The sequence below is a fragment of the Bufo gargarizans genome, chromosome 11 (genome assembly GCF_014858855.1).
Source record: "Bufo gargarizans isolate SCDJY-AF-19 chromosome 11, ASM1485885v1, whole genome shotgun sequence".
In the NCBI taxonomy this organism is placed as follows: Eukaryota; Metazoa; Chordata; class Amphibia; order Anura; family Bufonidae; genus Bufo; species Bufo gargarizans.
In genome coordinates, this window is record NC_058090.1 from 49526736 (window position 1) to 49551876 (window position 25141).

The 25141-nt window shown below is 45.0% G+C and overlaps 1 protein-coding gene across 1 annotated transcript in view; it reads left to right on the forward strand.

Annotated features, from left to right (window-relative positions):
• The window catches only part of SLC25A21 (solute carrier family 25 member 21), a 321849-nt gene that overhangs the window by 173284 nt on the left and 123424 nt on the right, over positions 1-25141 (forward strand). Inside the window, exon 5 of the mRNA XM_044272495.1 lies at positions 7459-7507. Coding sequence (XP_044128430.1) covers positions 7479-7507 — 29 coding nt within the window. The 5' untranslated portion in view covers positions 7459-7478. The remainder of the gene's footprint in view (positions 1-7458; positions 7508-25141) is intronic.

Sequence of the window (25141 nt, forward strand, 5' to 3'; positions counted from 1 at the left end):
AGAGAAAAAAAGCAGCCATCTTTTTCTATTCCTGTGTAACCTCTTTTAATAATCTGTGTCCTGTTGGAAACGGTACACTACAGGGAGGCTCCTGCTGCAGTCAGCTATCTTACAGCCAGACACAGGACAGTGAGGAGAAGGAGAGGACATGGCTGATCTGGTACAACACATAGAGAAGACATCTTTATTTATTTGTCAATATTAATTATAATATGAGATAATATAGGATCGAAAGAGAGGAGTAGATCAACTTAGAAGTTGCTTGGGTATTCATTAGATTTGTGCATATATTTTAGAGTTCCTGCAAAGTGATGTCTATGTGGCTACTTCCCCAAGTGATAACAGGTGATTGCAGAGAGTCTAGGCAGCGAGATACCTCACCTTTCAAATGGATAGACTTGCCCTAATGTTTACCCATTTATATAAGTATCCTATAGAGACTTCCGGTTCTGATGCTGGTATGTGATGATGCGGCAGGCTCGGCTCCTCACCGCTTGATAAAACAGACCCGCTCCGCTAACTCCTCTTGTGTTCACAAGAGTAAAGGATCATACTTACAGATTCTGTGAGGCGTATGGAGCGGTATTTGCTCTGGAGCGGGCACAGATCCAAATCCTCCAGCAAAACAGCTCCTGAGAAAGACTACGGACTCTCCAAAATGGCGCTGACCCCTTCATTGGCGGCGCTTAAAGAAGACCAGAGAGAGCTGGACAACTTGCTGGTAAATACCCAGGCAGATATGTTTGATTCAGTGCGGAGCAGTATCGATATAAAACAACTAGCTATTGAGGTAGCCAAACAGCTTGCTCCTGATCTCATTGCCTCCTTGTCCTCCACGATTCAAGCGGCGCTAAATAAGCTGCAGGAGGAGGTGGCGCTGCACGACCATAAATTTGTTGAAATCGAACAGAGGGTGGCGTGTGTAGAGGAAGATTCTCCAGATGCAGCAGCTAAGCACAAGGACTTATTTCAGTTGGCCAACCGTTTGCAGGAGATAGTAGAAGACCTGGAAAATAGGTCCAGGAGGAGTTAAGACTGGTTGGGATACCAGAATCAGTGCCACCGCAAGATTTGCAATGCTTATTTAAAATCGATCTACCCCAGGTCCTTGGCCTTGGTGGGAAGCGGAAAGTTGAGAGAGCGCATCGTGTGGGGCCCCAGAGAAAGCCCATGGCACCATCCTCTATGACAACAAACCAGAGACCCCCGCTAGGTCATTTGCAAATATCTAGATTACTCAGAGAAGGAGGACATTCTGAGGGCTTATAGGCTAAGACGTGAGCCGTTGTTCATACGTGGTAACAAAGCACTTGTATTTGCTGATTACTCGACGGAAACCACGCAGAAACGCAGAGCCTTTAGTATTGTATGTTCTGGACTGCACAGAAATGGGATAAAATTTCAACTGATGTACCCAGCAACTCTTAAAATAAAACAAAGTGATGGCATTAAGCGTCAATTTACTGACCCTAAGAGAGCTGATAGTTACCTACATTGCCACGATGAAGAAATAACATCACAACGTGGTAGACTCGGTAGTTCTTCACCACCACTGGAATCGTGTGCCACCAGATTCTGCCTCGGCTACCCGGGGTTCTCCGAGAGAACACAGGTCTTCGGATAGCAACACACGACCCCATGAGAAGAGTGGACGCTCTTATGCATCATTTGAAATGGGTCATGGAGGACTCCTGAATATATAGTTCAACTAGCGGTGAGACAGCACCGTGTATACCAGAAAAAAGGAAAAGTCACATTACAAAGTAGTTAGAATAATGTGTTTATTCAGGTTGATTTTCTTAATATTTTTTTAACACAGTTTTTTTTCAGTTTGCTGGGAAATTCACCATACATCTTAGAGGTAGGCTCATTGGGTATTTGCTGAGATTAAGGAGATGCTGCGCTGGGAGGCATCCCCTTAGTAGAAGAGTTTCTTCATTTCTCCTTCTATTGCTGGCAGATCAACATGGGCTATGGGTCTTCCTGCAGTGGTGGTTTATGAAAGTCATTTCTTGGAATGTGAAGGGGCTACGCTCCCCCAAAAAGCGTATGAAAATCTTAAGCCATCTCAAACGGCTGAAAACCGATGTGGTGCTACTGCAGGAGACTCATCTTACGAAGGAAGATTTTCATAGAATGAAGAAGCTCTGGGTGGCGGCTGTATACGGCTCAGAAGCAGTGGGAAAGAAGTCGGGAGTATTAATTCTAATAGGGCGTCATCTCCCTCACATGATCCACGTTACAGACTCCGATACTGAGGGCAGAATGTTGCATATCCATTTATCAGGTCCCTTTGGAGATTACAGCATTTATAATATTTACGCTCCTAATAAGGATCAAAAAGGTTTCTTAGACGGGGTTGGCTGTAAGATATCAAGTGACCCTCATCCTTTCAATATAGTAGGGGCAACTTTAACCTAGTGATGAATGCTCATGAGGATAGAAGGAATGATAGCATTAATAAACAAGTATGGACCCTACCAAATTTTGTTGAATCTTCTGGTTTAAAGGATAGTTGGAGACTTCAGCACCCGCAGGGCAGAGAGTTTACACATTACTCCCATGTGCACGACAGTTGGTCGAAAATAGACTACTTGTTTCTTTCTCCAGGAATTCTGGGGAAGGTGTCTAGGTAACTATTGAGGATCTAGTGACTTCAGATCATGCCCCTGTGCTTTTGGACCTGACGGACCAATATCTTAGAGGACAGGATTATATTTGGAGGTTCCCAAACTTTCTCCTGTTAAATGAGAATTTTTGGAAACTATTACAAGGCTGGTGTATGGAATATTTCAATGACAACCTGGAACATTTTCATTCACCGACGCTATTTTGGGAAGCTGGGAAGGCGGTCTTAAAGAGGACCTTTCACTCATATACAAACTAAAAACTAACTCTATCTGTGGGCAGAGCGGCGCCCTGGGGTCCCCCTGCACTTACTAGTATGCCTGGGCACCGCTCTGTTCGCCTGGTATAGGCTCCGGTGTCTCAGCTCCGTCTGTTGTATTGGACTGATTTTTTGTAGGAGGCGTGTCCCTTGCTGCAGTGCTGGCCAATCGCAGCACACGGCTCATAGACTGGCTATGAGCTGTGCGCTGCGATTGGCCAGTGCTGCAGCAAGGGACACGCCTCCTACAAAAAATCAGTCCAATACAACAGACGGAGCTGAGACACCGGAGCATATACCGGGCGAACGGAGCGGCGCCCAGGCATACTAGTAAGTGCAGGGGGACCCCTGGGCGCCGCTCTGCCCACAGATAGAGTTAGTTTTTAGTTTGTATATGAGTGAAAGGTCCTCTTTAAGGGGCCGTTTGATAGCTTATGTGTCATCTATAAAAAAAAAAATAGCACTGGATCGTTTTCAGACAGCTAGTTAGTCCTTGAGATGGGCGTATTAAAATTACACACTAGATAGAACCCCCGAAAATAAAGAGAAGTGGGTCCTGGCTCAGAAGGATTTTGACTGGTAGGCGGATAAACATGAAAGATTCAAAAAAAAACTAAACTAGACATTGACTTACATAAATTCGGGCATAAATCAGGAAAATTGTTAGCATCTTTGGCAAAGGGGAAGAGGCGAATGACTCTCATTCACAGTCTTTGTAGATGCGATGGCACAAGAGTGCACAGTCCCAAGCAAATTACCGATCTTCTGGGCGATTATTTTGCTAGATTTTATGAAAGTAGGGAGGAGGAATTGGAGTCAGGAAAAGGAGACCTTATCTCTGCCGAAAGTCTCAGAGGAACAATTGAATATGCTAAATGCACCAATCACAGCAACAGAGATATGGTCTACCATAAAATCGTTCTCCTCGGGCAAAGCTCCAGGTCCGGACGGTTATACGTCTGCTTATTTTTAGGCCCTGTGCACTCTTATTCTTCTACTACAGAAGGACAGAATATACGTGATCATATAATTACACCACTAATAACTCTCATACACAAGAAGGGCAAGGACCCAGAGGACCCTTATTCATGTAGGCCTATTTCCCTTATCAATCAGGACATGAAATTGCATTCTAAGATTCTGGCGAATAGAGTGGCAGATATCCTTCCCTCACTAATCTTGACATTGCAAGTGGGATTTATCAAAGGGAGGTCGGTAGCAAACTTTAAAATATAATGAAAAGCCCAGCTATTTTTACGATTGACACGGAAAAAGCGTTTGATAGCATCAGTTGGCGCTGGCTTAATCAAGTTTTAGACGCCATGGGCTTTAGAGGTAGCTTTCGTTCTATTTTGGCAGAGATCTATTCTAATCCAACAGCTAGAGTCTATATGGCCAGTTTTATGTCCCCCAGGTTCACAATGCAGAGGGGAACACGGCAGGGATGGCAGTTATTTATGGACGATCCTATATCAGATCGGCCTAAAGTCCTTCAAACCTTGTCGAATTTCGGCTCGTGTTCGGGTCTCAAAGTGAACAGCGCCAAGAGTGAAATTCTTCTTTTGTATGGTAACACAAATAGAAATCTGAGGGATACAGTGGAAGGGATACCAATCGCCAAAACCTTTATTGCTTATTTAAGAATTAAAATAGGTAGAAGTATGGAATCCATTTATAGATTGAATTTTTCCCTCTTAATTACCAAGATCATTAGGGAACTGCAACACTGGCATAATCTCCCTTTATCATTAATGGGTCGTAATAATTTGCTAAAAATCATGTTAATGTCCAAGTTACTATATCCGCTGCAAACAATCCCCCTGCTCTTAAAACATGAGGATATGAACAAATTAAGAGCAGCCTTTACTACGTTTCTCTGGCATGGTAAACGTCCTAGGATAGGCCTCCAGAAGTTGTATCCTACGGAATTAGGAGGTATAGCATTCCCTGATGTAAGGAGGTACAACCTAGTGTGTATGGCCAGGCATATAGCAGACTGGATAAACGTAACCAGTTACTATTCTGCACTATCTTTAGAGAGTCAGTTCTGTGCTCCGTGGTCGGTAACGGCCCTGCTTCACGCTAGGCTGTCCTGCATCCCTGTTCAAACAAAATCATCTATCCTTTTCAAAGACACTATAGCAACGTGGCGAATTTTGAGAAGGAATTATTGGTTGTCTTTTAGGATATCTAAGCATCTCCCTTTATGGGATAACCCTAAGTTTCCTTTAGGACACACCAATTGTTTTTTTTTTTTTTTTTGTGTAATGCTTTAGTTTAAATGTTAGTTCTTGTTCCTCTGTCCACGGCATCTAGGATTGCTCCAAACAACATTTCATTGTATTGTACATTGTATTACATTGTATTGTACAGTGACAATAAAGGCATCTTATCTATAGTCTATTTAGGGAGTGAAAGAGTATCGGGATCACGCAGGTTAAACATTTGCTACACACCTCTGAACCGAGATGGTTGCAAAAGAACAAAATTATAGAGAAATACTCTTTTAAATGCATTTCAAACGATCCAGTGTGCACATGTGAAGGCGGCCATCCACTCCAATCTAGTTTTGGTACACAAAGAAATTAGACAGAACGTCCTAGATAAGATCCTGGGTTTAGGTGGTGGCAGAACTTCCGTTTCCCATCTTTACTGAGGGAAGACTCACAATTCAACAAAATGGGAGATTTTACCCAGTGGAAAAAGCAATTGGAAGTAGAAAATGTTTCCCAGGCAATCTTGAAGGGATGGTTGAAAGTGCGGAAACATATGGTCAATGAGGTATGGAGAGATTCACAACTATGGATCATGCACAAAGCAATTTATGGATTTGATATAACTCCTCACCCGCTTAGACCGGAAAGAATTACAAATTGCCCTAAATGTGGCCACAGATACACTGACCTTTTTCACGGTCTATGATCATGTTCTAAACGTTAAAGGATAGCTGTCACACTTAGACCCTAATTTCAATTTTCATATATGTAGTTACTAATAAGATGATATTTCAGAATCAGTTACTATTAGACTGACTTACCCCATATTTAATAAGATTCAGCCCTTAGCAAACAGTCTGCATAAAACTGCAATTTCACTATTCAGTTAAGATGGCCTCCACTGCCCTCACCCTGAGGCTAATCCCACCTGCCCTCACTAGCCAGTAACAATAGCCCCCCAAAAGTGTCAGTAACCAGAGGCCTGCCCCCCTAAAGGGTTAATCTCCTGCAGCACAAAGGGGTCCTCTTACCACATGTTGCTTTCATTTATACACTGAGAAGACGGCAGATCTCCCTTCCCTGTTGTGCGCTGCTTCCACTCTGCATTCTCCAGCTCTGCTGAGTGAGGGAGCATCTGCCAAGCGCAGGGACAGGGAGAAGTACACACAGCCCAGGCACTGTTATCAGCTGCTGGGGAGGACCTGGCTTTAATCATTTACTTACAGTCCCTGGCTGTCAGTAATCTGACCTTGCACGCTGCCTGCTTCTGCGTCCTCCATCCTTCAACACACAGACGGACCCTGCATAGCAACCTCATTTTAAGCACAGGTAAAAATAGGCAGTAGAGGGAACAAAACTGTGGAATTAAGGGGTAATTGAATACACAGTGAAAAGTTGAAATAGGGCCACCAAGGAGATCCTTAATCACCACGATCCAAAAAAAAAAGATGACAGTTATACTTTAACAACTATGGTCTAGTGTGGGTGATATGGTTTATGAAATCTGGGGAAGGAGGATACCATTAACTCCATTGCTGTATTTGTTTCACTATGAAGAAGTGAATGGGGGAAGGAGCCCCCCTCTGTTGTTCCATTCAATTTGTATGGTGGTAAGCGACTTATTTTACAACAATGGTTAATGCTCGAAAATACCATCGATATCTGTTGTTCAGTCGCAACTTAAAAACCTGTTACACCTTGAAAGAATAACGATCGTTAATGTTAGAGATAAGTTCACGCATAAATTGTTTCAAAAATTGAGATGTTTTATTGTAAAGTACATGTCAGACGATGAAATTAGTAGTATTATACAGCCTTTCACATTAACAGAATTGTATTTTACTGAACAGTTGAAGGGTAGACTAGGGAGGTTGCGGTTACAGGATATGTAAAGAACTAATAACTGAACTCTGAGTATAGGCCTAGCAGCGTTTCACCTTTAGTACTGCTAATATATAGCTCTGTTCTTCATTCTGATTACCTAATGGCATAATTGTTAATGGTGCTCGGCCTGAGGATGGCCGTGGTGATATCCCATTGTTTAAAGTTTTTGTGCTATTGTACTTGATATTGTCGGGGTCTGCGTACCCCCTTTGAGTATTTTATGTACTTTTTATAAGCATTCTGCTTTCTTCCAAGGGTCTGAAGCCCTATTATTGTTTCGTATAGTAACAAAATAAATAAACAATAATATAAAAATAAAGAATCCTATAGAGAGAGCTGCTTTTATTATATCGTTGTGTAAGTTGTCTAGTTTTTTAATTATCAGATCAGTGCATTTATTTTTGTATTCCATGCAACAGAAAGCAGCTATTGACAGTGTCTGATCACTTTATCTCTGTTTATCTCTGACAGGCTTGGTGGAAATTTGTCTGATGCACCCGCTGGATGTGGTAAAAACACGGTGAGTTTGGGCACAGACATTGAGCTAAAGGGCACTTTTTATACTTTTGAAAATGTACTTTGTATCTCAGTTTTACTGAATCTTTTCCCATAAAACTATATATCAATGTACTCAGTTCCCCCTGCTTTACATCATGTGGCCTGCAGATTGCACTCTATTTTCATGGTGACAGGTTCTGTTCAATTAAAGGGGTTCATCTGGCTTTTTAAAATCCATGCTTTCTTCTAACCTGTTGAAAAAAGACATTTTAGTTAATACTTAAAAGGGTTGTCCCATGAAAAATATTCTACAGTTTTCCAACCAGCACCTGGACGACCTGAAATCTTTTGTAATTGCATGTAACTAGAAATTTAGCATTGCCACTGAGTTGGTCAATAAATTGTATCTGTATAGCGCCACCTTCTGTTTTTTTTATCTTATTTCTTTGTCCTGCTCACTGAAAAGGCCGCACATGCTCAGTTTCATCCTTCAACTGTGTCCTGAGCTGTGATAGGGGAGAGCATGGACACGCCTCCTGATCTGTGATAGGTGGAGCATGGACACGCCTCCTGAACTGTGATAGGGAGAGCATGGACACGTCCCCTTAGCTGCAGCAGAAAAGACACTCCCCTTGAGCTGTCAGCTTGATATAAATCTAGCAGAGCAATGAATGGGGAAATCTCTGGATCCATGTGAGGTACAGGGCCGGCTCTAGCTTTGTTAGAAAGAGATTATCATGTACTATATGATGTCTGATTTTCATTTTTTACATTAGTCACGGGATAACCCCTTTAATCTGTTCCTCTTGCCGCTCAGGTCCTGACCAGATGTCTTCTCTTCCCCTTTTGTTTAGCTGCATAATGATAAGTGCAGCTGAACAGGAAGAGACGGGAACACATCCGGTCGGATCTGAGTGGAGGAGCTTGCAGCTCCTATTAGTGCGGCGGAGACAGCAGAATAACGAGGGTTAAGTATTAACTAAACCGTCTTTCTTCTACAGGTTTGTAAAGCCCAGAGAAGCCCTTTAAGTTATGTCTAAAATTGAGCACCATTTGGCAGTTGTATAAATTCTGTACATTTAGAAAATGTAGAGTCACTTAGTAAATCTATAGCATCACTTATCTTGCACTGATCTTGAGTTACATCTTGTATTATACTCCAGAGTAACCTGACAATTCTGATGGCTTCAGAGCTGAAATCCCCCAGCATACCTTGCTTACTCAGTGTCTGAACACAGGTTTTTCCCTGGTGATTGTAGTATTTTAAAAGTGTCATCTTTATTACAGGCATTGTACAGTGGCAGGAAACAAACTAACAGCCCCCACTACAGTATTGGAGCTCTGCTAAGGTGTTAGGGGTGTGTCTGACAGCGAGCTTGCTGACTGTTTCCAATAGCAACCAACAGACGTGTGATTCCAGTTCTTAGATCTAATACAAGCTGTAACTAATGATCAGTACAAATAACGAATGCAATATATCTGCAAAGTTGCTCAATTATATATTGTATCTCAAAATTAACTTTAATAAATGAACACTAAAAGGTATGAAGTATTTAAAGTTGGGCATGCCCTTTAAATTTGGTAAATTGCTTAAAAAAATAACAAAATTGCTTCCTTGATGAAACGCAAAACATGGTGTAAACATGGCCAGCAATAAGGCTGCGTATTCCATTTAAACGTTCTAGGTAAGATAATTGACACTTTGTAACATAGCCACAAAGCGAGCCTGATAAGTGAAAGCCCACATTGTGTGCAGTGTAACAAGGGTCATCTGCTGTTTAGCCTGGCAGATATTCTTATTTCCTCACCGTAGGAGATAAAATCCTCCTATGTACTGATAAGGGAGAAATTGTTCAGATTGTAAAGTGGTAAGATTACCTGGGATTAATCCGGAATTACAGTATAAAAGAGTGATCAGCTCTGAGTGATCGCAGCCTCAGGGATTATTCAGGTCCGGACTCCACCCCATTATTCTTCATCATAAGAGGACAGCTTGGTTGAAATTTCTGACAGGAGGATGATTGATTAATGTGGGTGAAGTGAAGCAGAGGTCAGTACAGTGCGACTAGTACAATGCAGTGGGAATGCAGTTGAGACATTTCATACTGAGCAATATACTTCATCCAGTGTCACTTTTGATAGACTGTGTGTAAGGAGGAGAGGTTGACGTTACATTTGTCAATAGGGTGTAACAGTCAAGTCAACGTACACATGGCTGATTCATACACTTACTATTGTCATCCAGCATACATTTTCTCATTTGGACATTTAATTGTATATGTAATGTTGTAGATATGGTGCTCAGAGCAATGGTTAATATACTGTATATAATACCTTAGGTATTCATATGACAGAATTGACAAAGCTGTAGCATATTTAATATCATATTAGCTAGTTTCCGTAAATCTTAAAGGGATTGTCTCACTTCAGCAAGTGGCATTTATCAAGTAGAGACGGTTAATACAAGGCACTTACTAATGTATTGTGATTGTCTATATTGCTTCCTTTGCAGGCTTGATTCACTTTTCCATCACATTATACACTGCTCGTCTCTATGGCTACGACCACCCTGCAATCCATCAGTGGTGGCCATGCTTGCACACTACAGGAAAACTCAAAAGTTAGACCTCCACTGATCATACATTAATAGCTTATCTAAAGCTAGCTATGTACCAATCGACCAACTTTCATTCAGCTAACTGCTGGAATTTGATGTAGGGGTGGGTGTTCGACGGAAGTTATGTACTACCAAATTATGTAAATATTTCTGAAGCTAGGAAAAAAAAAATTCAGCTGAATTTCTTCGTAAAAGGTGGATAATGCTGATAAGTATGTCAAGAGGTTTTGAAACATTTGCCTTAGTTTCCATCTATGTTGAAATAAGTTGTGTTGGTTTAAACTTGGCAGTTCCTCTAGACCATTGTTCCTCAACTGCAGTCCTCAGGACCCACCTACCAGTCATGATTTGAGAATGACCCACAAAATGAATACCTGTGGTAAGCCCTGATGCATTGACACTAATTATATCACCTGCTTAAAGAGGACCTTTCACTATTTTAAAAACAAAAAACTAACTATATAAGTGGGCAGAGCGGCGCCCAGGGGTCCCCCTGCACTTACTAGTATGTCTGGGCGCCGCTCCGTTCGCCCGGTATAGGCTTCGGTGTCTGCAGCTCCTTCTGTTGTACTGGGCAGAGTTTTTGTATTAGGGTTATCCCTTGCTGCAGCGCTGGCCAATCGCAGCGCCGCTCTGCCCACTGATATAGTTAGTTTTTAATTTAAAAAATAGTGAAAGGTCCTCTTTAATACTAAGGAAATCCTGAAAACATGACCGGCAGGTGGTCCCGGAGGACTGGAGTTGGGGAACACTTCTCTAGGAGATGAAGCTGGTCTACTTCATTTTTCTAGTAGGCTATTGACATGCAGGATGTAGATCTCCAAAGCGTTTGACTCTTTCGAAAAGCTGTAGTAGAAGTATGTGACTTGTTTTATTACAACTCTAATTCCAAAAAAGTTGGGCTGCTGTGTAAAATGTAAATAAATGTAGATGAAAACAGAATGCAATGATTTGTAAATCTCAGACCCATATTTTATTAACAATAGATGATAGAACAGATATCAGATGTTGAAAGTGAGACATTTTTCCATTTCAGGTGCCCAGAGGGGCGTTTTTTTCACTCTCCGGTGCCCAGTGACGCCCCCCTGCAGTGCCAAAGAACGCCTCCTGATCATCAAATAACCTCCCACAGCCCCGGCAAACGGTTCCGCCCCCTCCGCACGTCATAATCTACCTTTATAGAAATTCCCCGTCCTTCTTCCTGTCTGCGGCCAGAAAACTCGCACAGGCGCAGTACCGCCTGCGGCGTGCGCCTGCGCGATCATCAACCTCCTGAGGGCAACAGCCTCAAAAGTCTCACTGGGCATGCGCCGAGACCAGTGATGTAACCTGAGCGCTGTTGCCCTCAGGACGTTGATGATCGCGCAGGCCGCAGGCGGTACTGCGCCTGCGCGAGTTTTCTGGCCGCAGACAGGAAGAAGGACGGGGCATTTCTATAAGGTAGACTATGACGTGGGGAGGAGGTGGAACCGTTTGCCGGGGCTGTGGGAGGTTATTTGAGGATCAGGAGGCGTTCTTTGGCACTGCAGGGGGGCGTCACTGGGCACCGGAGAGTGAAAAAAACGCCCCTCTGGGCACCTTGGAGCCTCATTAGCATAACATAAAAAGCGCTTTTATATCAAAACTACAAAACGAAATAAAGTAAAAAGAAGACTGCTGGAAATAAGGTACTTTGGTAAACATAGCGATGGTGCCAGCTTAAAATGGTAAAAACAGGTGACAAATTCCCTTTAATGACAGCAACGCATCTAAAAAAAGTTGGGACGGGGCAATAGAAGTTTGGAAAAGTAAGTGGTACTAATGAAAAAATTGGTGGAGGAGCAATGTACTACTAAGTCACATGACTGGGTATAAAAAGAGCATTTTAGAAAGGCAGAGTCTCTCAGAAGCAAAAATTTGCAGAGGTTCACCAATCTGCAAAAAGCTGCATCTAAAAATTGTGGAACAATTTCAGAAAAATGTTCCTCATTGTAGAATTGTGAAGACTGACTATCCCACCATCTGCAGTACATAATATCAAGAAAAGATTCAGAGAATCTGGAGAAATCCATGTGCGCAAGGAACAAGGCTAATGGTCAATACTGGATACTCATGATCTGCGGGCCCTCAGACGGCACTGCATTAAAAACAGGCATGATTCTGTACTAGAAATCCCTGCATGGGCTCAGGAACACTTCCAGAAATAATGCCGTCCTCAATTGCACGTTAATGCTGTATCATGCAAAGAAGCTATATATCAACACAATCCAGACACGCCACAGTCTTCTCTGGGTCAAAGCTCATTTAAAGTGGACTGAGGCATAATGGAAAACTGTTTTGTGGTTAGATGAATCACAATTTTTAATTCTTTTTTGGAAACCATGGCTGTGTCCTACTGACTTGAAGAGAGGGACTGTTGCGGAGCTTGAAGATATACCCTCAATATCTTCACTTAAATCCCCTTGTAGCTGAAGAAACAGGTCAATATTCAAGAGACAATTTCCCCAGTGACTGGACGACACACAGTTTGGGAGTCAACTGACTTTACTAGGCATGTGCACCTGCTTTCAAACCTCCAACAGCCTCATTTACATACAATACATAGATTACTATGGTACAAGGAGAGGTGGGGTCAGACAATAGCAAGGGCTGATGGGAGGTTGAGGGGGGGGGGGAAGAGGTACAGACAAGAAAGACATTCGATAAGTGGCGATGTTTGCCACAATGCTCCCCCAGAACCAAGCCGGCATACACAGTCTGATCCCAACGGATCGGCTTGGGGATGTCCGGAGGAGCGCTCACAGATCACTTTTCAAGTTCAGTTTGTCTGGATAACACGTCGGCGTTGCCATTTTGCTTCCCAGGGCGGTAGTGGATGGTAAAGTCAAAAGGCTGCAGCGCCAAACTCCAGCGCAGCAGCCTGGCATTGTCTCCTGACACCCTGTTCAGCCACACCAGCGGGTTGTGATCTGTGAATAAGGAAAAGGGTTGTCCATACAAATAGGGCTGCAGCTTTTTAAGGGCCCACACCACGGCCAGGCATTCTTTTTCTATGGCGGCGTAGCTTACTTCCCGGGGTAAAAGTTTTCTGCTTAAGTAAGCCACTGGATGCTCGCCGCCATCTTCTCCGACTTGGCTCAGTACTGCCCCCAATCCAAACATAGAAGCGTCTGTGTGGACAAGAAAGCGTTTAGTTGGATCAGGGGCGGCAAGTACAGGTGCATTCACAAGAGCCGTTTTTAGTTGCTGGAATGCCTGCTCACACTCTGGGGTCCAGACTACTATCTTAGGAAGATTCTTGCGGGTCAAATCGGTGAGGGGTTTGGCCAGGGTACTGTAGTTGGGTACAAATTTACGGTAGTATCCTGCGGTACCTAGGAATGCCAGTACTTGAGTTTTGGTCCGAGGGGTTGGCCATTTGGCTACAGCCTCTACCTTAGCCGGTTCAGGTTTTTGTTGGCCACTCCCTACCCGGTGTCCTAGGTATTGGACTTCTGCCATCCCTATATGGCACTTACTGGGTTTCAGAGTTAATCCTGCCTCCCTAATACGGTCTAGTACGGCTCCTATGTGGGTCAGGTGTTCAGTCCAGGACTGGCTGAAGATCGCTATATCATCTAGATAGGCGCAAGCGTACTCCTGGAACCCATCCAATAGCCGATCCACCATCCTCTGAAAATTAGCCGGAGCGTTTTTCACCCCGAATGGCATGACCTTAAACTGGTACAGGCCAAACGGGGTGACAAACGCCGACTTAGGGATGGCGTCTTCGGCTAGGGGAATCTGCCAATACCCCTTACAAAGATCTATTGTGGTGAGGTATTGGCCCCTGGCCATTTTGTCCAGGAGCTCGTCTATCCGGGGCATAGGGTAGGCATCGGATATGGTCTTATCATTAAGCCTCCGGTAGTCTACGCAGAAGCGGGTAGTCCCATCCCGCTTCGGCACCAGAACTACTGGGGAGGCCCAAGGGCTTTCAGAGTGCTCTATAACTCCTAGTTTTAGCATTTCTTCAATTTCCTTGCGCATATTATCCTTTACAGATTCAGGTATGCGGTAAGGAGGTTGGCGGAGAGGGGTCTGCCCTGGTGTTTCTACTCTGTGGGTGGCTAACGAGGTGTACCCGGGGATATTAGAAAAAGTGGTTCCTTTTTCCCTTATTAGACTATGAACCTGCGCCCTTTCCTGGGGACTCAGCCGTTCACCTAACTGAACCTCTTCCAGGTCCTCTTTCTGGCCCTCTTTCTCTAGGAGGTCTGGGAGAGGTAAATTGTCAAAGTCCTCTGCGGCAGAGGCGCAAATAGCAGTCACCTCTTCTATGCGCTCGTAGTAGGGCTTCAGCATGTTCACATGGAGCATGCGTCTGCCCCCTGCTCCAGCGCACGGGCCGATCACATAGGTGGTATCACAGATTTGCTCCACCACCTTGTATGGGCCCTGCCAGGAGGCCTGCAGCTTGTCATTAGGGACTGGCCGTAGGATTAACACCTTCTGCCCGACCTGAAAGCTGCGGTCCCTGGCCCCCTTATCATACCATCTGCGCTGTTGTTGTTGGGCCGCTTGGAGGTTAGTACGTACCGCCTGGGTCAGAGCCTCCAAGCGTTCCCTAAACTCCAGCACGTATGGAACAATAGGGGTACCATTCGTAGTTACCCCTCCCTCCCAGTGTTCTCTGATAAGGTCTAAGGGACCCCTCACTCTCCTCCCGAACAATAATTCAAAAGGGGAGAATCCCGTGGATTCTTGGGGTACTTCCCTATAGGCAAAGAGCAAGTGGGGCAAAAACCGTTCCCATTCTTTTTGAGTGTCTATGAACGTGCGGATCATCTGTTTAAGTGTTCCGTTAAACCGTTCACAGAGCCCGTTGGACTGGGGGTGGTAGGCGGAGTTTAAGATCGGTTTCACCCCACACACTTTCCAGAGTTGGTGGGTGACCTCTGCAGTGAACTGGGTGCCCCTATCCGATATAATCTCCCGGGGAAATCCCATACGGGAGAATATTTGCATAAGGGCATCGGCTATAGTCTCTGCATGTACATTGGTCAACGCCACTGCCTCTGGGTATCTAGTGGCGTAGTCCACCACGGTCAAGATGTATTTCTTACCGGAGGGACTGGGTTTCGCTAGGGGTCCTATTATGTCTACAGCTACTCGACTGAAGGGTTCTTCAATTATGGGCAGGGATCTGAGTTTGGCTTTATAGCGATCCCCTCTCTTCCCTACCCTCTGGCAGGTATCGCACGTTTGACAGTATTGTCTAATGTCCTTTGAGATACCTGGCCAGAAGAAGTTCTGTGTCAGCCGATGTTTCGTTCGGCTGATTCCTAAATGTCCTGATAATGGTATATCGTGCGCGATGCGCAGCAACTCTTGTCTATACTTTCGGGGTACCACTAACTGCTTAGTGGGCACGGGTATGGACCCTGCTACTACCTTCTCTGCATAGCGGTATATGAGACCTTTATCCCAAGCATATCTCTCTCCCTCCAACCCTCCTTGGTCCTTGTTAATCCTATCTTTATATACCTGCAGGGAGGGATCTAGGGCCACCTCACTGCCAAATTCCAGGGGGGCATCCCAGGGGAGAATAGGAGGGGTGTGTGGCATATTGTTTACCTGAGCCTCAGAGTGATCGGATGGAGCCGTGGTGCGTGCTTGCTGCCGGGTAACAACCGGGTAGGCCTCTTGGATAGTTGGTTGAGGGACAAAAGCAGAGGTGAGCTCCCCCAAGTCGTTGCCCAAAATAACATCAGCGGGCAAATCCTGCATAATTCCCACCTCCACGTTTCCATGCCCTGCCCCCCAATTCAAATGCACCTTGGCAGTGGGAACTTTGTAAATTGCTCCCCCTGCCACCCGTACAGCTACACAGTCTCCGGTGAGGGTGTGCTTAGGCACCAAATGATTTCGGACCAGGGTTAACGTGGCCCCAGAGTCACGTAATCCTTGTATACTCTTCCCCTCCATGTGTACCACCTGGCGGTGCCCCTGACGGTTGTCTGAGGCGGCTTGTATGGGGTTTACCTCATGTAGGATCCCCAGAGGCTCTTCTATTGAGGTGATTGTGGATGTTGGGAGCACAGATTCTCTTTGGCAGCAGTGTACTGCAGCCCGATTGGGGGGAGAAGGACCCTGGTAGTTCCAGTTCTGGCGAGGTCGGTTACGTGGGCGGTCTCTCTGGATGTGCCCCTGTTGGTTGCAGGTGTGGCAGCGGATCGGTGGTCGGGTATTGTACCTAGGAGGGTACTGGTTGTGGCTCGCGGCTGGTCGTGGGTGAGCCAAGGTAGTCACTGCTGGCAGAGGGGTGGTAGATCCATACGTGGTCCGGTGTGGTGTGCGTTGGTCTCGTCTGGTGTCTTGGAACTCGTCAGCTAGCTTGGCTGCCTCTGGTAGGGTACGGGGTTTGCGATCTCGTACCCAATTTTGCAGTTCTGTGGTTAGTCCATTAAAAAACTGCTCCATTACTATTAACTGAAACATCTCTTCCATAGTGGTGACCCGTGTCGCTTCCATCCACCCCTTGGCGGCTCGTTGTAGTTGGTGTGCCCATTCAGTGTGTGAGTCTTTTGTTTGTTTCTTGATGTCCCGGAATTTGAGTCGGTATGCCTCAGAGGTAATGGCATACCGTGCTAGGATGGCTTGTTTGACTTTGTGATAATTCCTGATGTCTTCGTCTGGGACGGTTCGGTATGCCTCTGCGGCGCGGTATTCGTCAATATCACTTTCTCCTTCTGTGTAATTTTTAAAAGCTTGGTAGGGAATCTTAGCTTTTCCCTGGGTAGTGCTGGTGGGCGCTGGGGCTCTTTTCCCCAACTCGCTGAATAGCGTTTTGCTTAGCTACAATGTACTCGTGTACATCTGCTATCAGTCTTTCTAGTGTCTCCACGGAGGGGGTGTTTGGGTAAAAAGCTAACCTGCTATTGAGCTCTCTTGCAAATTCCGTTGGCTCTGTCTCCTGTGGAGTTGCCGCAGTGGTCGCTCTGTCCCCCTCCATGAGTTCGGCCACAAGAGTAGCTTTGGTTTTGTTGCTGGCTTTTCTTCCCCTTGCTTCCAATAATTCCTTTAACGTAGTTCGTTTCAATGTTGCATAATTCGTCTCCATTCACCGTTCGTTCGAATGACTGCACATATTCTTGAACTCCGGAATATCAGAATGGCTGTTTCAACGAACTGCTGCTTTGCTGTGCGGTTTGAATCCCGCCGCTTGCCACCAATTGTTGCGGAGCTTGAAGATATACCCTCAATATCTTCACTTAAATCCCCTTGTAGCTGAAGAAACAGGTCAATATTCAAGAGACAATTTCCCCAGTGACTGGACGACACACAGTTTGGGAGTCAACTGACTTTACTAGGCATGTGCACCTGCTTTCAAACCTCCAACAGCCTCATTTACATACAATACATAGATTACTATGGTACAAGGAGAGGTGGGGTCAGACAATAGCAAGGGCTGATGGGAGGTTGAGGGGGGGGGGGGGAAGAGGTATAGACAAGAAAGACATTCGATAAGTGGCGATGTTTGCCACAGGGACCAACCAGCTTGTTATCAGAGCACAGTTCAAAAACTTGCATCTTTGATGGAATTGAGTTGCATTAGTGTCTATGGCGTGGGCATCTTACATATCTGGAGAGGCACTATCAATGCTGAACATTATGCTACCATCAAGAAAATGTACTGCATCTATCACAACAGCATGGCTTTGCAGAAGAAAAGTCCGGGTGCAGCCTGCAGTCCAGACCATTCACCAATAGAAAACTTTTGGTGCATCATGAAATGAAAAATTTAGCAAAGAAGATTTAGGACTATTGAGCAGCTAGAATCCTACATCAGAGAAGAATGGGACAACATTCTTCTCCCAAAACTCCAGAATTTCACAGACATTTGCAGACTGTTGTTATAAGAGGGGATGCTACACAACAGTAGACATGACCCTATCCCAACTTTTTAGAGATGTGTTGCTGCCAACATGTTCTAAATCAGTAAAAAAAAAAAAACATGAAATGTCAAAATTTGTTGATTTCAACATCTGACGTGTTCTATGAGATTTCCAGTTTATTGCATTAAGTTTTTATTTACATTTACATAAATTTTACACGACTTCCTGACATTTTTTAAATTGGGATTGTACAATTATTTAGGGCTAATTTGTGAAAATATTTTTGGGCTTAAATAAGTTGTGTATGTTGCAAATACACGATATCAGGGAGATCATATAACCCAGGAGGGGTGGGGGGGGGGGGGGTCAGGTACTTCCACCAGGTGTGCATATACACTCACCTAAAGAATTATTAGGAACACCATACTAATACGGTGTTGGACCCCCCTTTTGCCTTCAGAACTGCCTTAATTCTACGTGGCATTGATTCAACAAGGTGCTGATAGCATTCTTTAGAAATGTTGGCCCATATTGATAGGATAGCATCTTGCAGTTGATGGAGATTTGAGGGATGCACATCCAGGGCACGAAGCTCCCGTTCCACCACATCCCAAAGATGCTCTATTGGGTTGAGATCTGGTTACTGTGGGGGCCATTTTAGTACAGTGAACTCATTTTAATGTTCAAGAAACCAATTTGAAATGATTTGAGCTTTGTGACATTGTGCATTATCCTGCTGGAAGTAGCCATCAGAGGATGGGTACATGGTGGTCATGAAGGGATGGACATGGTCAGAAACAATGCTCAGGTAGCCCGTGGCATTTAAACAATGGCCAATTGGCACTAAGGGGCCCACACCATTACACATCCCCCACACCATTACACCACCACCACCAGCCTGCACAGTGGTAACAAGGCATGATGGATACATGTTCTCATTCTGTTTACGCCAAATTCAGACTCTACCATTTGAATGTCTCAACAGAAATCGAGACTCATCAGACCAAGCAACATTTTTCCAGTCTTAAACAGTCCAATTTTGGCGAGCTTGTGCAAATTGTATCCTCTTTTTCCTATTTGTAGTGGAGATGAGTGGTACCCGGTGGGGTCTTCTGCTGTTGTAGCCCATCCGCCTCAAGGTTGTGCGTGTTGTGGCTTCACAAATGCTTTGCTGCATACCTCGGTTGTAACGAGTGGTTATTTCAGTCAACGTTACTCTTCTATCAGCTTGAATCAGTCGGCCCATTCTCCTCTGACCTCTAGCATCAACAAGGCATTTTCGCCCACAGGACTGCCGCATACTGGATGTTTTTCCCTTTTCGCACCATTCTTTGTAAACCTTAGAAATGGTTGTGCGTGAAAATCCCAGTAACTGAGCAGATTGTGAAATACTCAGACCGGCCCGTCTGGCACCAACAACCATGCCACGCTCAAAATTGCTTAAATCACCTTTCTTTCCCATTCTGACATTCAGTTTGGAGTTCAGGAGATTGTCTTGACCAGGACCACAGCCCTACATGCATTGAAGCAACTGCCATGTGATTGTTTGACTAGATAATCGCATTAATGAGAAATAGAACAGGTGTTCCTAATAATTCTTTAGGTGAGTGTATATCAGGTGGTTTCTCCTTGGTGTATTTTCAACATCTATTGAGTATAGATGGCAACTACTGGTGTGTCTTCACTGGGGTAGTGTACCATCTGGTGACGATTTTGTAAGATTTTCCCTTGACTCTAACACTATGGGATGCCCGTTGGAAGCCTTATAGATTACATTTTTTTACTTCTCTTCATTTTCTTGGTAAGAGATACAAAAGACTTTTAAGGGAACACTCTGGGCAAAACTAATACACTGTTATGGGCGGGCTGATGGTGTGGTGGATGACACAGGGATACAAAGAGATTGTTAGATCAATGAGGGTTCAACTATTGGGACCCTGACAATCACTAGTATGGCGGACCTCTGCATCACGCCACCTGTACAACCACATTAAACAGTTTTACCAAGTCTAATATGGATAAATAGAATAGGGAATCAATTTTTTATTGATACAGGTCCTGCAAGTGCCACTTTCCCTTCATTGTTGACCCATGCACATCGTCATACATTAGGTTGTGGCCATTCCTACTACATTTAATCAATGAGTTTAGCCATTCTCATATTTAAATACCTGGTAACACGGTATCAGAGTATTCCAGTGTAAAGAAGCTGAGCTGAGCAATAGAACCAGACCATTAGTGAAAGCTATGATAGATCAGTGCTGCAATCTGCATATACACATGTCAGTTGCTGTCCTAGGTGTGTAACGGGCAATATGACTGTCATGCCACATGATATATAAAGCATTTTCCTGCCAAGCCCCGTCAATCGTTTTTCCTAGGATCACTTTTTTCTTTGCACATTAAGTGCTGCATGGATTCGTATGAATTAACTTCTAAAAGCGCAAATCAGCACGTGTCACCGGTGAGCTATTCCAGCACTTGCTGATGGCTCACTGTCTGAAATACAAAGACAAAGGGGCTGTCACTCTCCCGAGTATTCTTACAGAACGAAAACCCACAGGAATGTGTCCTGATTAGACGAAGCTCATGTAAGCCCAAGACTTTATTTTTTTTCTGTATGACTTAAAGGGGTTGTGCAGTGCTACAATACTAATGACCTATTCTCAGGATAGGTGATCAATATCAGATCGGCGGGGGTCTGACTTTTGGCTCCCCCGCCGATCATCTGTTGGAAGAGGTAGCAGCGATTGTACGAGCGCCGCTTCCTCTTCAAAATTACCTGCATGTCATCTCGCTTGTAGAAGTGGCACAGTGTAATTAAAACTGTTCATACTATTCACATGAAAGGGGAGAGCACTTGTAATTACACTGTGCAGCCTATGCAGAGGAGATGGCCGAAGATAGTTTTGAAGCGGAAGCAGCGCTCGCACAAGCGCCACTACCTGTTCAAACAGCTGATCTGTGGAGGGGGGGGGGGGGGGGATACTGGAAGTGGAACCTCTGCTGATCTGGTATTAATGACCTATCCTGAGGATCGGTTATAAATATCTTTGCAGTGCACAACCCCTTTAAATAACAGTAAATTGTAATATAAGGAATTGTTCAGCAGCAGTCGCAGTTCAGTGCAGCACCTAGTAGGTGTCCACTTAAAAGAGGTAATTGTGAATGTGAAGTGGTAAATGCCCTTATACAGTCTGATCAAAATACACACTTTTTTCATTTAAATAGATTTTGCTGGACTGCAATACATCAATGTGTAAAGGCCAGATCTATGCACAGACTTTTTTTGGCTTGTGCAGCAGCAGTCGCAGTTCAGTGCTGCACCTAGTAGGTGTCCACTAGTGTTGGGCGCGATGCTCGAGTCTCCTCCCTGCACGTTTTTTGGCTGCTAAGGTAAGTACTGCCATTCACTGTAATGCCATAGCCATGTTGGCTACTGGCATTACAGTGATTTGACTGGCCGTAACGCGTGATCGGGTGCTATATAGCAACCGATGACACGTGTTCGGCTCAGTCTTGGTCATGGAGAGCTGTGCTAAAGAAGGGGCAGATAGTGTAGGGAGTGAAATACTAATATTTTTATTTAAAAAACTTGTTAGAAACCCAAAAGTCCTTTTAAGGACTATAGTTGTACCTGGCAGCAATATATATTTTTAGCGCAACCTGCGCTAAATAGCTTGTAATTGTTTGGCCGCTGCAGACAGCGCCATTATCTGAGCTACATCTCCTGTCCAACGTGTGTGCGCAGCCTAAAAATATCTGTGACATCCAGCGTAATTTTTTCGTAGACATTGTCCGCTGCGGATAGTTACATTACCTGCGCTACATCTCCTGTAAAACGTTTGCGTATACGAAATATCAGTGACATTCAGTCTAATTTTTTTGCTGCTGGTGGCAGCGACATTACCTGTGCTACATCTCCAGTATAATGTTAGCGCATCCGAAATATCAGTGACATTGAGTGTCATTTTTTCGCCGCTGGTGACAGCGACATTATCTGCGCAACATCTCCTGTGTAATGTGTGCGCAGCCTAAAAATATCTGTGACATCCAGTGTACTTTTTCCGTAGACTATGTCTGCTGTGGACAGTTACATTACTTGCGCTACATCTCCTGTATAATGTTTCCGCATCCTGAATATCAGTGACATTATTTCAGTGTAATTTTTTATTAGCCGCTGGTGACAACGACATTACTTGCGCTATACCTCCTGTATAACGTTTGTGCAACCTAAATATCAGTGACATTCATTCAGCGTAATTTTTTATTAGGCGGTGGTGACAGCGACATTACTTGTGCTATGTCTCCTGTATAACGTTTGTGCAACCTAAATATCAGTGACATTCATTCAGCGTAATTTTTTATTAGGCGGTGGTGACAGCGACATTACTTGTGCTATGTCTCCTGTATAACGTTTGTGCAACCTAAATATCAGTGACATTCATTCAGTGTAATTTTTTATTAGACGGTGGTGACAGCGACATTACTTGCACTATACCTCCTGTATAACGTTTGCGCATCCTAAAATTATCTGACATTCAGTGTACTCTTTTCATAGACGCTGCGGACAGCGACATTATCTGTGCTACATCTCCTGTTTAATATGTGCGCATCCTAAAAATATCTGTGACATTCGGTGTACTTTATTTGCGCATACACTTACAAAACCTGTGCTACTGTACGTGTGATATACTTGCAAGCATATATACCATTTAATATGCGCAAGGCGAGCAGTAAAAGATGGGGAGGTGGCCATGCTGCTGATGGTGCACGCAGAGGCCATGGCCCTAGGCGTGGTGAAACTGTGCCTACTGCCAGAGCACAAGAAACACACTCCTCCACGATACTTAGCTTCATGTCCCAGTTTGCAGGGCGGCGCAGGACACCACTCGCGAAGTCAGACCAAGTAGTTGGTTGGATTGCAGCAGATAATGCTTCCAGTCGGTTAAGAACCACCCTGTCTTCTACAAAGTCCAGTCTCAGTAGCCAAGAGTCTGGTCAACAGAATCCTCACCCTGATTCTCCTTCCTCCCACCATGGAGAGTCTTGGAAAACAATTTATCCCACACTCAGATATTCAGAGGTGCTCTTTTCAGCGCCATTCCTTGATTTGGCCCTCTCGCCAAGGCCGCTTGAAGAGGAGATCTTGTGACCTGATTCCCAAACACTTGAGCATCCACAGTCTCAAGAAGATGACAGTGAGGAGCGGCAATTAGTGTTTCACGAGGTGATTGATGATGTTGAGACACAGTTGCCAATAAGTCAGCCGCAATTAGTGTCTCAAGAGGTTGATGATGAGGATGAGACACAGTTGTCAATAACTGAGGTTGTTGTTAGGTCAAGTCCGGAGGATAACCAGAGTGAGGAAGTGGAATAGGAGGTGGTGGACGATGAAGTCACTGACCCAACCTGGGAAGGTGGCAAGCCGAGCAAGGACAGCAGTACAGAGGGGGAGGAATCAGCAGCACCGCAACAGGCTGGAAGAGGCAGTGGGGTGGCAAAAAGGGGAAGGCAGGCCACACCAAACAGGCCCGCATCTTTTCCCCCGAGCACCCTCTTGCGGCAATCTCCCTTGCCAAGGGGTAGGTGTTCCGCAGCCTGGCGCTTTTTTGAGGAAAGTGCGGACGATAAAAGAATTGTCATTTTCATCCTGTGCTGTGCCAAAATTAGCAGGGTCATGAACACTAGCAACCTCACCACCACCAGTATGATCCGCCACATGGCATCAAAGCACCCTAATAGGTGGGCCGAACGCCTGGGGCCACAATCAGTGTCTGCGGGTCAAACCACTGCCTCCTCTTCCCCTGTGTTACATGCTGGCCAAGACGCAGGCCCGGATCCCTCCAGCCATGCAACTGGACCTTCGCAAGCACCATCAGCTAGCACATCCACTTCTGTGTCCCAGCGCAGCGTACAGATGTCTATACCCCAGGCCTTTGAACGAAAGCGCAAATACCCAGCCACCCACCCCCAGGCCATAGCACTAAATGTGCACCTTTCCAAATTGCTGGCACTGGAAATGTTGCTATTTAGGCTTGCTTAAACTGATCTGCTTAGGTGACAAACAGCAAACCGCTGCAGAGCTGTGGCAGGGTATAAGGGACCAGACTGAGCTGTGGCTCTCGTTACTCAACCTACAACCAGACATGGTTGTGTCTGAAATTGGCCGTAACTTGGTGGCAGCTTTGGAGCTCGGCAAGTTCACACACATACCATGCCTAGCCCACGTGTTCAACCTAGTGGTTCAGCAGTTTCTCAAAAACTACCCCAATTTGCCTGAGCTACTGGTGAAGGTGCACCGCGTGTGTGTCCATTTCCGCAAGTCATCGACAGCTTCTGCCGATCTGGCAACGCTGCAACAGTGCTTGCAATTGCCAGCTCACCGACTGTTGTGTGACGTGAGCACACGCTGGAACTCCACGTTCCACATGTTGGCCAGGCTTTATGAGCAGCAGAGGGCAGTAGTGGAATACCAGTTGCAACATGGTCGTCGCCTTTCCAGTCAGCTTACGCTCTTCACAAGCAACGAGTGGGCATTGATGTCTGACCTCTGTGAGGTTTTACTCAACTTTGAGGAATCAACACAGATGGTGAGCGGCGATAACGATATGATCAGCGTAACCATCCCACTTCTGTGTCTACTCAAACTCTCGCTGCTCACAATTAAGGCAGACGCTTTGCATGTGGAAAAGGTGCAAATGGGGGAAGACAGTACACAGGGTGATAGCCAGACCACCCTCAGTTCGTATTCTCAGCGTGAATTGGATGATGATGAGGAGAAGGAGGAGCAGGAGACGGTTGCCTCCGCTACAGAGGGTAGTGCCCATGGAAGTTTTATTCCATCTGTTCAGAGTGGATAGGTAAAAGAGGAAGAAGAGGATGAGGAGATTGAGTCATCCTCCTGATGAGGACAGCAAAGTCGTCTGTTGGGACTCAGCCACACATGGCTGACTTTATGTTTGGCTGCCTTTCCCGTGACCCTCGCATTGTACGCATTTTGGCCAACACAGATTTACTGGTTGTTCACCCTTCTCGACCCCCGCTACAAAGAGAACTTCTCATCTCTCATTCCTGTGGTGGAGAGAACGAGCAAAATAGTGCAATACCAGAAGATCCTTGTGGAAAAATTGCTCCAAAAATTTCTAGATTGCAACGCTGGCTGCAGAGTACGTAGTTCCTT